Source organism: Lynx rufus, unplaced genomic scaffold (genome assembly GCF_022079265.1).
Source record: "Lynx rufus isolate CCGP_SWC_20201006 ecotype Redwood Valley unplaced genomic scaffold, mLynRuf1.p SCAF_10, whole genome shotgun sequence".
Lineage (NCBI taxonomy): Eukaryota > Metazoa > Chordata > Mammalia > Carnivora > Felidae > Lynx > Lynx rufus.
Window position 1 is genome coordinate 32,799,955 of NW_025814824.1, and position 15,648 is coordinate 32,815,602.

General features: G+C 39.3%; 1 protein-coding gene across 7 annotated transcripts in view; it reads left to right on the forward strand.

The window, feature by feature from the left end:
- The window catches only part of KDM4C (lysine demethylase 4C), a 433,616-nt gene that overhangs the window by 384,466 nt on the left and 33,502 nt on the right, over positions 1–15,648 (forward strand). For 6 of the 7 annotated variants that reach the window (XM_047064766.1, XM_047103336.1, XM_047103337.1 and 3 more), the window contains 2 exons: positions 5,143–5,193; positions 7,447–7,617. In XM_047064766.1, coding sequence (XP_046920722.1) covers positions 5,143–5,193; positions 7,447–7,617 — 222 coding nt within the window. The remainder of the gene's footprint in view (positions 1–5,142; positions 5,194–7,446; positions 7,618–15,648) is intronic. The other variant, XM_047064761.1, reaches the window with a different exon arrangement.

The window sequence follows — 15,648 nt, forward strand, 5'->3', positions numbered from 1 at the left end:
AATAATATCTCATGGGTTACTAAATCATAGAAATTAGGGAGAAATAATAAAGTTGAGAAGGTTACTGGAGATAAATGAAATGTGCTTTTTGGCCGGTTTGCTGGATAAGTTACTTCATTTCTTCAACTCTCCAGTGTTGCTGGCTCAATATACACTATTGTATTTGGATTTACACCCTTTATTAACATCATTATATAGATGGAGAATCCAGTCAGGGATTTTCCCAAGATGACATCTCTGCCCCTGACTCACCTTGTCAGACGGTGAGTGACCCTTCTTCAAGGCATAAACACAACTAAGCCTTTGCCAGGTCTGATCAGAGAAGATATTGCCAAAGTATAGGAATCTTCCTTCCTTCTGCCACACAGGACTCCTTCCCCCTGAGTCCTTGTTTTAGGGGTCTTATGTGAACTAACTGCTCTCTGCTCTCAAAAACCCAATGGGGAGAGATATATTTGAGAATGCAGTGTACATTCCAGCCTCAGTACTTAAGTTAGATTCCTGTGTCAGTTTAGGTCACACCCGTTTTAGTCTCCATAACTTTACCCTTCACAAAAATGCCTTCATTGATTTTCATTTCGCTATTGTGTTCTTTAATCTCACTATATACAAGCACAATATTATGTAAGTAATATTGTTGTGATTTTTTTATAAGGCTGTTAGAAGGTTGGCTGCTGTGCCTTTAAATATTCCAGGTGATAAACTGTTTTTTATACTTTAGTATCAAGGAAAATTTGTCTATTAAAGGATGAGGAAAGATTTACCACTGTTTTCCACTAACTCTAGTGAGAATTTAACAATTCCCGTCAGTTCTGAGGCCACGGTGGCATTAACAGTTTCTGTGACTCTGTCCACAATAGAAACCATATTACCATTGTAACAGAGATTTAAAATATTGCTTATGTTCATCACAACTTTGAAATTAGAATATCAAGTTATTAGGTCTGCCACTAGATAATAGTATTTAATACATTATTAAAGAAGCAAAGATATTATACCACAAATTTACTTCTCAATATTATTTCAGTATAATTTGTTTCTTTTGTAATCTTTTCTTGTTTTATTTTATACATTTAAAAACATTATTCTGAGTAGGTGCCCACAGGCTGACAAGGTGGTAAAGGCCAGAGGTTTGTGACACCAAACACTCCATTCTCAAATAGCCTTCCTGGCATGTGTGCAAGAGTGCCTCCTGGCTCCTTCGGACTTGGTTCAGATGTTCCCTGTAGTGAAACCTGTGAAGGTCCCTTCCTGCCCTCATCTAGGCATTCTCAATACTTTGCATTTTGGTGAGCTATGTCTGTCTTCCCTACTAGCCTGTGAGCTATTTGAGAGAAGGGACTCTCTCTTTCTTGTATTTTAATCTTTAGCACCTAGCAAGGTGCCTTACTTATAACAAGCACTCAGTAACTGCTTATTTAAATGCCACTTTCTTTTTTTTTTCTACTCCATGTCCATCCTTGCATTGTTTTTCCTCTTTGCATTGCTTGCCAGCTGGTTCTTGACTCTTTGGCTCAGGATTTACTACTATAGTGTACTCATCAGGTAGGCAGTGATGATTTCTTTCATCCTGTTTTATCAACACTAGCGTTAAATTTTTTGAGTTAGCCTATTTGATGTTGGAATGCCTTTGATGAACCAGGCCAGACATTAGAAACACCTTTTTCTCCTTATTTGGGTTGTGGTCATTGATAGTTAGCCATCTTTCCTTTCAAGTGTGGCCATTTATTTAAACATCAGTAGAGTCACAGAAAAGTTAGAGAGCTATGTGATAAGGGCCTGTTTCCTTTCTAAGCCCACTCCTAAGGGCAACACAGTATCAGGGGGAGAAAACACTTCAACATCCTATTATTTGTGCTGCCCCTTAGAGGTGGCTTAGTATGATGGAGAGGACAGGTATAGCAATAAGTAGAAAAAGATTTGTTGAGGGGTTTTGTTTTTGTTTTGTTGTTATTGTTGTTGTTGTTATTGTTGCTTTTTAAATAGAACCCCAAACCTGAGAACAAAATCTATTCATTTTACTGAAGCATGTAAGCATGTCTTAGGAATCAGTAGTGGTTAATAAGAACAAAATAAAGGTGCCTTTTTTGTTATATCACATTTGGCATAAATATAGGGAGATATAAAAAAGTCAGATGAAATTTTATAACTAAATTTGTGTATCATTCTACTTTACAAATCATTTCCTGAGGCCCTTCTTTCATCTTATTTTTTTTTCTATGTTTATTTATTTTTGACAGAGAGAGACAGAGCATGAACGGGGGAGGGGCAGAGAGAGAGGGAGACACAGAATCGGAAACAGGCTCCAGGCTCTGAGCCATCAGCCCAGAGCCTGATGCGGGGCTCGAACTCACAGACCGCGAGATCGTGACCTGGCTGAAGTCGGACGCTTAACCGACTGCGCCACCCAGGCGCCCCTTCTTTCATCTTATTTAACTGAAAGATAAATGATGAGGGTAGTCTTTTCTTACTAAATAATTTGGCTTCAGCTTTTTTTGAGCATCTCAGTTAAGTAGACCTGACTATGGATTGGCTGTCATTTAAAGAACTTAGAAACTTACAAAAACTCTTATATTTTATTATATTTAGTGTTTTCAATAATTAAAGAAATATGTAATGGAAAGTACAGGGAAGTACATGAAGAGGCAAATAAACAAAATCCCACTACCTAGAGTTATATCTGCTAGCAGTTTAGTATATTTTTTCTTACTGTTCTTTTTTCTTAGTTGTGTGTGTGTGACAAACCATCACAAAATGTAGTGACTTAAAACAATGATAGTTCTTCAGCTGGAAATTCTGTAGGTCACAAATTTTGGCTGAGCTCAGGGGGGTGGTTCTTCTGTTCCAGGCTGATTGCCTCATTCATCTGTGGTCAGCTACAGAACAGCTTGCCTTTTCCTAGCTGGGTTCATGTCTAGCACCTGAGCTCTGGTCCATGTGATCTCTAATCTTCCAGTAGGATAACTTGAGTTTGTTCACATGACAGTCTAGAGCCCCTAGAAAGAAACCTCAGAAGTGTGCAAGGCTTTTTGAGCAAAGGCTTTAAATTGGCATTCCATTACTTCAGCTGTATTCTTTTGGCTGAGGCAGGCTAAGCCACAAGGTGAGCCCAGATTTGAAGGGTGGGGAAATAACGTCCAGTCCTTGAAAGGAAGAGCTGCAAGGTCACATTGCAAAGGATGTGAAAACAGGAAGGAATGAAGATGTATGGACATTTTTGCATCTTACCACAGTGTGTCTGTGTCATGTGTACGTGGAGAAAAATGGACAGCATGTCATTATACATTATACATTTTTCATCTCCATATAGGCTTCAAATCCAAGTTACAGATTCAACTCTGTGTATACTGGGGAGTATACTGAATATACTGGGGTGGTTAAATGGTTTCTTAGCTGAGAAGTATCTCAATGGGTGTGTAGAATAGAGGAGGTGCTCGATAAATCAGAAAAGAAAGCAAAAGAAAATGTAACTTCTTTAGGCAACTGTTTGAATTCCATTGGGTCCACCCATGGTAGGTTTTATTTATACTCTGATTTCTGTCTATGTATCTTCTGGTTGATGATACCAAGGCACTCGCTATAGGAGAGCTCCTGCCTCTGAGCCCTACTGTAGCCTCTCACCATCTCTGAGATCTTGGAAGAGTCCCTTGACTGTGTACCTCAGTTACTTCATCTATTTAATGAAAATAACAACTACCTCACAGAGTTGTTGGGAGAATTTAATTAACTAAGGTATATGGACATGTATTGGTAACTCTACCTATATAATTGTGTCCCAGGAACTCTCTGATGCTCTCATGGAATGTCTATAACATTTCTTACTTAACATTTTTTTCACATCCCCAGCATTTCAAACTGGCTCTAGCTTTCTTTAAAAGAAACTGTGCTTTTTTTTTCCTTAAACAACTGTTTGTTCATATCTGCTTAGTGCATTTTGAAGGAAATTTAACTTTCTCAGCCTTAGCCTGTGTACTAATCTTCAAAATACGATAGCCATTTCTATAATCTGATAGAGCCTCCCTGTTAACATCAATAGATCCTTAGGCTTTTCTGACAGGAAATATTTTTGAGAATGTATAATCAGTTATGGGGAATTCTTGTCAATAAATTTTCTCTACAAAAATAAATCAGAAATCCTATCACAATAGCATTATGGAAAAAATCTGTTTTCCTTACTACTCCCTACAAAATGGTCATGCTTGAAGCTCATGGAAATTTTTACTTGGGTGAAGGCTATGTATTTAATTTGTGTGCTGGCCATCTTTCCAACCAGCCAGTTTGCATAAATTTCAGGTCCTAAGTAGGAAGAAGGTGGTTGCGTGTAGAGTCAACCTTTTCTCTATCAAGTCTGTATCACTTTTATTTTCCCATGACTGGCCAGTTCCACTTTCCAGACCCTGTGAATTTCACCATAAACTTTCTTTATTCCCTCCCCCTACTCATATACATGCCTATGCACTCCAAGAAAGAGGAACATCTTCCTGAAACTACCCTTTGTTTCTCTTTTCCCTTTTCTGGACCAAGAATGATTAGAATTAGTCCACTCCTATTATGAAAATGTGTCTGTAACCATCCTTACAGTTCGTTCATTCGTCTTTAAAAACTCATTCATTCACTTGTTCATTCATTCATCATTCATCCAGCAGTAACAGTGTTGTACATACTGTGGTGGGTGCTGTGGAACAAAAGACATATAGGCCTGGCGCTGATGCATGGATTTTGCCCTGCTGTAGGAGGAACAGTCCAAGAAGGTGTCATTTGGGCAGGACTTGAAGACAGTTGGGAGTGGGGGGTGGAGGCCACCTTACACGCCTTCCCTGCTAAGGACCATAGCTTTGTGCCCATGTTTGACAAGAGTTAGAATCAGAAGGGGATGAGGTAAAGAGCAGAACAGTGATGGGACTGGATTCAGCCACTCGTGTGAAATAAGGGTGCTGCACAGTCATACATGCCAAGTACTGAGGGACAGCAGAGAAGAGTGGCTGATTAACCTGGGCTAGGGTCTTATGTATGTTTTCCACTTAACAAAAATAAAACCAGTTAACAGTAGCTAAGAACCAATTGCCTGTGAATCTAGGTAGTTTATATACTTTATCCTGTTTTTGTAGCAAACCTTTAATGTAAATATTATCCCTCCTACAGATGAACAAACTGAGGCTGATAAAAGTTCAAGATCCCAAGATCACACAGCTAGTAAGTAGCAGAGCTTAGAATTCAAATCCAAATCATTGTTTCCTTAGAGGGTTAATTCCAATTTTAATAAGATATGCACACAGGAAATAATATCATAGTAAAATATAGTACTTGCAATCCTGACCATGAGTGTTTTTAAGTCAGTTTGACAGAGAGATCACAACATCTACAAAAATTGTTGCCAGCATGAAGTCACTAAGGGCCACTGTGGATGGCCACACAGGCTGTCATGTCGCCCCCTACAGTTAGCTGAAGCCTATATAGTCCTTAGGAGCATTTGTGGGCCCAGTTTTGGAGTTATGTAACTGCAAACTGCTTTCACTCGTGTTTGTTACTAACTACATCTAAGTCGTTCTTCTTACTTTGAGAAGTTAGATATATTTAAAGGGGTTGGGTGGAGAATGAAATAGGAAACTAGGTAATTATTTTGGTGTATGTCACATACTTTAGCCTAGCTATTAATGATGTCTGCTTCAAGCGTAGTGCACTTAAACCACTATAGCCTTCTTACTGTTGTCCTTTGTCAAGATGTTTACACATCTACCTAACTACATCAAAAGGCAAAGAAAATTTCCCCAACCACCCCCACAGTCACTGGGGAATGGTATCAAGGAGAAAAATACCCTTTTATTTTGTTAGGCGTGTGAGAAACTAGATGGCAGAGCTCACTCTACAAGTAGGAGGCTGTAGGGACACACTTGTTGGGAGGGAGTCACCCCTCCATCCAAATCATGAGCACCTTTGTCCTCAGTGCCTTACTCCAGGCGCTTATCTTCCACCTGGCCCATTGTGATAAGCTCCCCACTCACCTTCTCCACCTATAGCCATACACACCTAGATCATTTCTCTTCTATTCATTCCACCTCTCAGTAGCTTCCTTAGGCCCACAGGATAATGTCCTGACTCCTTACGATGGCAAAGGAACTTCCCTCCTTCCTTCTTCCCCTCATAGCCCCTGACCTATGCCCTTGGCCATTTCTGCAGTCTTCTGCCTTCCCTCCTCCCCTGCCACACAAGAGCAGAATGTGGGGAGAGTGAGAGCCTCTTACTTAACAGGTGCCAAGTGCCAGCAATTAAGTGTGGAGGGAGTGTGAGAGCAGTGGTAATCGGCATATCACTACCATCATAGTAAAGATTGGATCAGGAACAACTCGTCAGTGGTGCTAAACCTGAGCGGATGTGTACAGGAACAGGATGTTTGTATGGCATTCAAGTTTCTCCCACAGATTGCTGATTAGTTGCAAGGGAAAAATAGTGATTGTAACATGGAGGAATTGGACTACAGTTTGTTTAGGATCAAAATTAACATCACCATTGAGAGGCAGACAGGCATCATGTTCTGCCAGATGTGATATCTTGAGAAGAATACAACATTATCTGTGTGGTGTTCTGGCCAGGAATGTATAACTTGAATCCAATCATGAGGAAACATCAGGTAAATGCTCTATTAAAAAAGGGAGAAGGGGAACTGTGTCCTTCAGAAGTATCACTCACGATCTTAAAAGACCAAGAATGGCTGTGAAAATGTTCCAGATTAACAGAGGCAGAAATGTTCCAGATTAACATAGCAGAACATAGCAGTCAAATGTTCCAGATTAACAGAGGCTAAAGAGAAGCAGCAGTACCTGACTCCCCAGGACCCTGTGCTGGAGAGCAGGGGCAGGGCGGGGGTAGGGGTGGGATTGAAGATCATTATTGGCTCAGTTGACAAAATTAGAACATAAGTTGCATCCATGTTACATTTACTAAAGTTACTAACTCTGTTGTGGTTATGTGAAGGCAAATAGCTATGCTTAAAAAATACACAACTGACATATTTAGGAGTAAAAGGCCTGTGATGGGGTGTGTGTGTGTGTGTGCGCGTGTGTGTGTATAGATATATATGTGTGTCAGTTGTGTATTTTCTAAACATAGGAATTACATATGTAAACATTGTGTGTGTAAATACACACATATATAAAATAGAGTCAGAATATGCAAAAAACAGAAATGGTAAAATGTTAAAAATATCAATTGGTAACAATAGGTGAATCTGGGTAAAAGGGTCAAGAGTATATGGGTGTTTTTGTACTACTCATATGCTTATAACTTTTAAGTTTGAAATTATTCCCCAATAAAAAGTTTAAAAATTAAAAATATATATCATAACCATGTGAATTATTTTTTTCTAAATAAATATCTTTTCTTTTCTGTTCCTACCTTTTCCCTTTCTCCTGTTTCTTTTCTCTCATCTTTGTGTACCTCTTCTGTTAGAAGTCCAAGGCTGGCGAGAAGGGCATCTCTGTGGGGCAGACGGTCATCACGAAGCATCGGAACACCCGGTATTACAGCTGCAGAGTGATCGCTGTGACATCGCAGACCTTCTATGAGGTTGTGTTTGATGATGGCTCCTTCAGCAGAGACACATTCCCTGAGGATATAGTGGTGAGTAAATTCCTGGGGGATCTGCTCCCCAGTTTGCTTTTTGTATAACTAAACTAGCTGAACCTTTTAGCAATCTTTCTTTCGGCTTTTGGAGTAACTCATTTCACTTAATATTCAACTCAGGTGTGCTTTTTGGCACTGACAAGAATTGTTTTCCAGGAGGTTCCTAGTGTTTTTCATTCTAAATAGTAGCCATGTGTACTTTGACTCATCTTCCCAAATTCCTTTAAGTAAGTGAGAAGTGTATGTAGCTAGGAAACATCAAATGCAAATTCACCTATTCTTTTCTGTTACAGAGCATTAGCATATTTGAATTCCTTTACTACCTCTTTTTATTTATGCTTAACTGGAAATATGGCTTTTATTAATCTGACCTGACAGTGACATCTGTGACCCAACAGAAACATCTGTGGATGTTTCATATTGGAATAACAAAAGTCACTTAGGAAAAAGACTGAATTTTACTGAGCTTCTTAACTGGTCTGATACAGGATGAGTAGGTGTGTGCATATGCGTGTCTGTCTGTCTTCGCCTTCCTCTGTCTCCTCAGTAAACACCTCGGGATTTAGAGGAACTCGTGAATGTGTCTCATGGGCTTTCTTTTTAATAGCATGTTTCATGAGAAGAATACTTTCCACAAAAGGTTTTTTGAAACTGAGCTAAAATCACATACTTGAGACCAGGGTTAGTCCAGTGGTCATCTTGTTATCCTTTCTATATTTAAGAGAAATGTTATTTTGGGGGAGCCAGGCCTCAATAATGTAGTTGTAACTTCTGCTTGATGCTTTGCTCTTGTTTGTAATTGGAAGGGCATTTTTTTAATGATTCTTTAATAATTATGCATTATATGTGCAATTGATAATTGAACATAACCATAGGAGATTGCTCATTAATATTTTCAGAATCTTGGTCTCCTGGGGCAAAAGTAACATTGATTCAATTAGCTTTGTTGTGTTTACTTCTCTGTACCATTAAGAGGGGCAAATATGTAAACAAAGTGACCTTATTTGAAAGATTTTAAAGCAAATGAATTTAGACAAAAAAAATCCCAGGACTTGATTATATACCAAAAGGGTGAATTGGGTTTCTTTGCAGAATTCTACCTAGAGCTTCACTTTACTGCATTGCTGTTGCCATTCATAACCAGTAGCCCTTAGGTAACACATTCTCCTTGTTAGAATTAGTTATGTCTTGAAGCACTCAATCCACAGTTACTGAGTGCCTGCTGTGTGCCAACACTGGGTGCTGGGAAAGATAATGAGAATGTGTGATTCCTGCTCAGTCTAGAGGAAGGCAGGCTGGTAAATGGGTGCTTTCTATACCATGTGAGAAATGTAATAAATGAACCAAAAGCAAATTACTACCTGTTGAGTCTGGAAGAATGAGTAAGAGACTTGACAGGGTTAGTAAGGAGCTGACACCAACATGTACCACAGGCCAGGACCACTTTAAGAATGTGTTGTGCTTGAACTGATTTCATCCTCACAACTCTACATACTGGGCAGTACTATTGTTTACATTTTTCTGCTGAGGAAACTGAGGCACAAAGAGGTAAATAACTTCCCCATGGTCACACATAGCTAATAATAAGGTCACACATAGCTAATAATACCAGAAAAGGTATTCAATCCCAGAGTCTGGCTCCAGAGCCTCTGTTCCTAACCCCTGAGAAGAAAGGAGAGGAAGGGATGTGCAAGGGCAAGGCACAGAAGATGCAGGAGACGGAGGCCTTGGCCTGTCCAGGTTACATTCTCACTTCAGAATTAGCTTTCTTTTGTGCAGACTGTGACCATTGAGCTGGTAGAGTCCAGGAGACTTTGCAGGGTGGGATGGAAGATTTCTGAGTACCAATCCCCAGCCTGAGCAAGTAGTTAGGTCTTTATCCATGATAGTGTTTAATGAATTCTAAATTCCCTTTCACTTCCAAAGTCTCCATATACCCAACATGTTCTAAGCTTTCCTAAAATGTCTTTAGCTTGTAAAATGTCTGTGATCCTGGAAGTTTTTTGAAATTCTAAAAGTCTCTCCTTTTACACCTTCTTTTTCCTCTGTCTGTGAACCTCATACAAAGATGATCTTAAGTATATGTGGGTGCCGTGAGAAGAACAGGATTGTTCAGGACCACCTTGGCATTTAAGTCAATGAGAATGAGGAAACAACATTCTTTACAGCTTGATTAGCTGTCACTTAGCATATTTGATAAGGATTGAGGTTGAGCAGCAGTGTGTGTGTGTGTGTGTGTGTGTGTGATCACAACTATAGCCTTGGAGGGAGGGGCTAGCATCTGCCTCTGCCTCAGTTGGTGTGAAAAGATACTTTCTGCAGGAAGAAATCAGTTATAATCATCTGCTATTATATAATCTTTTGAATTTTTACAAGATGTGAAAAAGTATAGGGGCACCTGGGTGGCCCAGTGGGTTGAACGCCTGACTCCTGATTTTGGCTCAGGTCATGATCTCATGGTTTTTGGGTTCAAGTCCCACATCAGGCTCTGTGTTGACAGTGCTGAGCCCACTTGGAATTCTCTCTCTCTACTCCTCCTGTGCTCTCTCTCTCTCTCTCTCAAAAATAAACTTTAAAAATGTATATTGCCCTTGTAAAAAAAATTCATAGGATTGTTCAAGACCACCTTGGTCTTCTCTCCTTCACCCTCAATACTCTACCCCAACCCATCCCATCTCTTACATTTTTGATTACTTGTTCCAAACTTCTTATATAAGTAGGAATACTTCAGTCATGTTTTATTTTCAAATATCACATACTTTCTAATAGTATCACCATTTGTTGGCTGCTGCGACCTATTTATCTTGGTGAGGAAGAGACATTCTAGCTTGACTTTTTTGGTGGCTCTGTACGGAAGAATTTTTTTCTATTGTAATGCTGTGTTAGTCAGGGTTCTTCAGAGAAACAGCACCAGTAGGGTTTTTGTGTTTGTATTTAATATAATAAATATATTAAAAGTGTGTAGTATACATATTAAAAGTGTATACATGTATATATATATATATATATTACAAGTGCATATATATTAAAATTGTGTATGTGTGTGTATATATGTATATATATATATGTCATATATATATGACTTTTTAATGTTTATTTATTTATTTTAAGAGAAAGAGTGTGAAAGGGGGAGGGGCAGAGAGAGAGGGAGACAAAGGATCCGAAGAAGGGCCCTCACTGACAGTAGAGAGCCTTATGCAGGGCTTGAATCCACGAATTGTAAGGTCATGACCTGAGCTGAAGTCGGACGCTTAACCAACTGAGCCACCCAGGTGCCCCTATGTGACATTTTTATAAAGAATGGGCTTCCATGATTATGGAGGCTGAGAGGTCCCAAGATCTGCATTTGGTATGCTGGAGACCCAGGAGGGGCAATGGTTTCATTCCAGGTCCAAATCTAAAGGCCTACGAACCCGGAGAGACGGTGGTGTAGTTTTAGTTTGGAAACTTGCAGGGTTGAGAAGAGCTGATTTTCATTCCAAGTGTGAAGGCAGGAAAAGCCAAGTTCCAGCTCCAAGCCACTCAGGCAGAGGAACTCCCCCTTATTTGGGGGGAGGGTCAGCCTCTTCTGTTCAGCCCTTAATTGATTGGATGAGGCCCACCCGAACTAGGGAGGGTAGTCTGCTTTACTCAGTCTATCAGTTCAGAGATTAAAACAATCCAAAAACACTTTCACAAACTCACGGGTACCTGGTGGCCCAGTCAAGTTGATACATAAAATTAACCAGAACCTATATTGTCCTGTGTCATTTCAGAAGACTCTTTTTTCATCTTGTCATATGAGAAGCTCTGATTCTACCTCAAGGTGTAGTTTTCTTTTCCATAAAGCAGCCACATTGTTTTGGGTGGTTTGTAGCACTCTATAGATCCACTCCAGGAGCCACATACTTTGTCCTGGTCATCATCTAGGCTTCCAAAAGCCAAGTCATGGATTTTGTAAGGCAAATTTTTAAAATTTAAAGGATTATCAAGGATTGGTTGGGGTCTGAGTTTCTCACTAAAATTAACGAAAGCTACATGATTAAATGCCTTTGTGATGTAGTATGTCAACTAGACCAGTTTGAGATGGGGAACTTGATGTTATGTTTTAAGACATAATGTGTGTGCATAATTAAGTATATTATAAATATATTCACATATAAATTGTATTTATTCCTGTATGTGATGCTGTGTAAATATGCTTACATCACCATTTTTTAGGCCATTAGTTGCTGCAGCTGCAGTTATCCCACTCCACCTACACCAGAGGTGTCTTCTGGGATAGTCCTAGGATGTCTGACACCCTAATGGGAAGTCTCATCAGGAGATAAGAATAAGAGAGTCAGCTGTGTTTCTGTCTCCGTGTCTTACAGATGGTGGTAGAACTACTATTTGGTGGAAATTAGAGAAATTTTGTTTTCACCTGTGGCATCTGACACTGAGGTGGAAAATGATTTTTCTTCTCTTTGTACCTCTAATCCACACAATGTGCTTATCAGGGGTGAGTGCCTCTGGGAAGGCTCTTTTCATCAAGTGCAATATGACATCAGTGTCACTGGCTAGTGAAGAAGTAGCTTCTCTGAGCTGTGGGTGCTTGCTACCTAGAATGGGCACAGTGCAATTCCAATTTTTAAACTGTGAAAATAGCATTGAGAATATCACTTTAATTATTCTAAGCTGTTTATTTATGTACAAAGTAGATGCAACCCCTTTTGCAGCCTAAGGCTTTAGCAAAAGTTGCATTCCTTAGTTGTAGAATCATTGATTATGAATCATTTTATAAACACAACAGAAGAGAAACTTCTAATGCAGTCTGGTCTATCCATGTTTAAAAATAAACTTACCAGGCATGAAAATGACTATGTTAGGATCATGTAACTAGAAGGTATTTGGAGGAGTAGGGAGAAATATTCTTTGTACTACCAGGAAATTTCTTTCCATACCTAGGTACTTTATTTCCATGATAGCTGGAAAAATGTCCAAAATTTTTTCTCTCAACAATACACCTGCAGAATGTGTGTATCAGCCCAGTTAAACTCAGCATGCAATCTGTAGCCATCAAGGAAAGTAATAAAAGATGTATTGCTACATGCCTCCGTCTGTCAGTCTGTGAAATTGCAACACACTTCCTGATGAATTTTTTTGTCTCCTCCTATTTTGATGGGAATGAAAGTTGCCCACCTGAGAGAATGCAACAAGCACAGTGATTCCAGGGCCTCCTTTTAGCGCTGCTGAAACCTGGGCTCTTCTCGAATGTCCGTGTTGACACCAGAGTGATGGCTGCTTCCTTTCCTCTGAACTTAGAGCTCATTTCCAGGGAGGAGGACAGTGCAGTGAGGCCTGGATGGCTCTAGGACGTGCACTTAACATTCACCACTGGGTGTGAGAAGAGAAACAGGACCATTTAGAAATTTGACAGCAAGAGTCCATCACTGAAATTTCCATGAGGACTTGCTAGATTTTTCAGCCTCTGTTGAAATGTGAAAGAAGCACAGGAACTATAGTCTTCAGGATTCTAGGGACGGATCGTCATGGATTCTAAGGATAGATTGTCATGGCCTTCAGTGTTTCTGGGAGGTGTCATGCAGACTGAAGTTCTTAGGGCTAATTTTTTTCTCAGGATTAGGCAAATTGCTTCAACTTTCACACCTCAGTTTTTTCCCCACTAAGAAGGGAATAATAATTTCTACTTTTCTAGGATTACTGAAAGAACTAAGTGAGCTAATTGCCTGATACAGAGTTGGCACAAAATCTAATATTTTATGATATTAATGTCAGTCTATGGAACTTTTTTCCTCCCCATCTCATTTATGCTGCCCTTTTCTGGTCTTGATGAAATTTGGCTAGAAAGTATGTTAGAAGAACAGAATTCTGTCCTACTTGTTAGTTAAATGGGCACCCGTACATATGATATTTCACTGAATCAGTTTATCATTTCTACCTGCTGCATATAAATGCTACCTAGCATCTTCAGACTTTATAATAAAGGACCTAATTCTCTACACTTACGCTTGTATTTTTCTGGGTTTTAAAGTGTTATTTCAGTGGCTTTTCATAACAAACCCTGTTCCAAAGTAAGTTCACGTTCATTTCACAGATGTGATACTTGCCAAGTCACAAAAAAGCTTTGAAAAGCTCTATCCCAGCATTCCGAGCTAGGTGGTGACACAGGTCCAGGATGTGGGTCAGCCCCTACCTTTTAGGGCTTATTGCCTCCATGATTTTGGGCACCTTTTTGGAAGTCTGCTCTCCGTGACTTAGTATCGGTTGAAGACCTTGTGCCTCCTTTGGTGGATACGGTGTGGAAGCTGCTGTTCAGCATCCCCTAGGGCCCCACTTGGCAAGTGTGGGTGTAGGGGTGACTCTGAATGTTCCAGAGGCAAAAGAAAATATTTGAGGGGTGTTGATAAACTTCTTAGTTGTTGCCAGAAACATTATATGCTATGGGATCCTGGAAAGCATCTTCAAATTCTTATTGACTCCTAGATTTTGAGGTTCTCTAGATTTTCAAGTCGGGTGGAGACTTCACCCCATCCCATACCATCTAGGTTATGTTTGCTCTAGATCGATGCCCCTAACCTCCCACTTCCCTTGCCAGTCTTGGTTTTCCTAGAATCAATGGACATTTGCCAGAGAAAGCTCTGGGGACTTTTGTTGGTCTAGGATTCTTCAGGTATGGCCCAAGTGGTATTTAACTGCTCAGTAGTGGTACCCATGGTTCTCTTTCTTGACTGTGGAGCTGAGAGTCTATGAGGTGAAAGCTTTGACCAATTCCCATTAACCTGTATTCCCTTGGGAAGCTTTTTATACTCGTAAAAGAATATCTGTTATTACTTTGATTTTAATCAACATTCGATTTAAAGTTTAAATTCAAATTCAGTTGACAAAGTTTATTTATAAATTTAATAATTTTTGCATGAAAAATAAATGCAAACTCATTAGTTCCTTGATCATCATTTATATAATGCATAAATTTGACAGATCAAATCCTAACCATTTTAAATTTAAGTAACCAAATTTCCTTGGACATCTTTAATGTAATGGTAGATACATTTAATATATATTATTAAATTATATATATTTAATATATATTAAATATATATTATTAATATATATTATTCTTACAAATGTTGTAATTTTTCTAAGCCCCTACTGTCCATAACGTATAAATCAGGCACAAGTTTAGTAGTTCACATTCTCCGAATTACTTCAGAAATCTTCAAAAAACAACACATAAAGCAGTTCAGTATTTACAAAATACACTACTGCACCTTTATAAACACAATTTACAATGGAGAGACTGTGTTAGAACACAGTTTAATCAATATATAGTAAATAGAATCTACAACTGAGGGGGAATATTACTCTGTTGGCTAGGAGTTTATTTAGAAAAAATGAAGAATTTCAAGGCCATTTAGAGGAATAGAGTCTGGTCGTACCTATGAAGACTAAACCCACAGTTCCTTTCACCTGTTCATAAGCTTGCTAAACTGTGCTCTTCACTGAGGCCCCAATTAGTCTTAGAAGTTTCATGAGCTGCCTCAAGTTAGCGGGGGTGGGTACTTACCAAACCCTGGGATTTTATTCACTTTTGTATAATTCTTGTGTGGCTTCTTGCATGAAAGCCTGGGGCATACTAATGGGATTCAAGCCCTTGCTTGAATTGGACTCCCTTTCTCTTTTATAAATGGTATGTATCTCACTGACTACAATTCTGCAGCCATCATATTGACAGTTTCCATTTAGCACCGGTGATCCTCTGAAGAAAAAAGTGTGTCATCACCCTGATATCTCATGTAGGAGATTAACTAGTTGCCCTGAAGGCACAATGTCAGCTACATTTTTCTTCAAATATATACTTCCCTCACTTGACAGTGTTTCTCTTATTTCCCTTTTAGTAATTATCTCAAGGTGATTGGTCTGGGAACTTATTCCCAGGAGACAGGTTGCTGGTGTTTGCTTCCCATCCTTTTTCCAAGGGAGCTTAGTCCAACAGAATCAGAATAACTACCTTGAACTTGAGAGCAATATTATTAATTTGCAGTATTT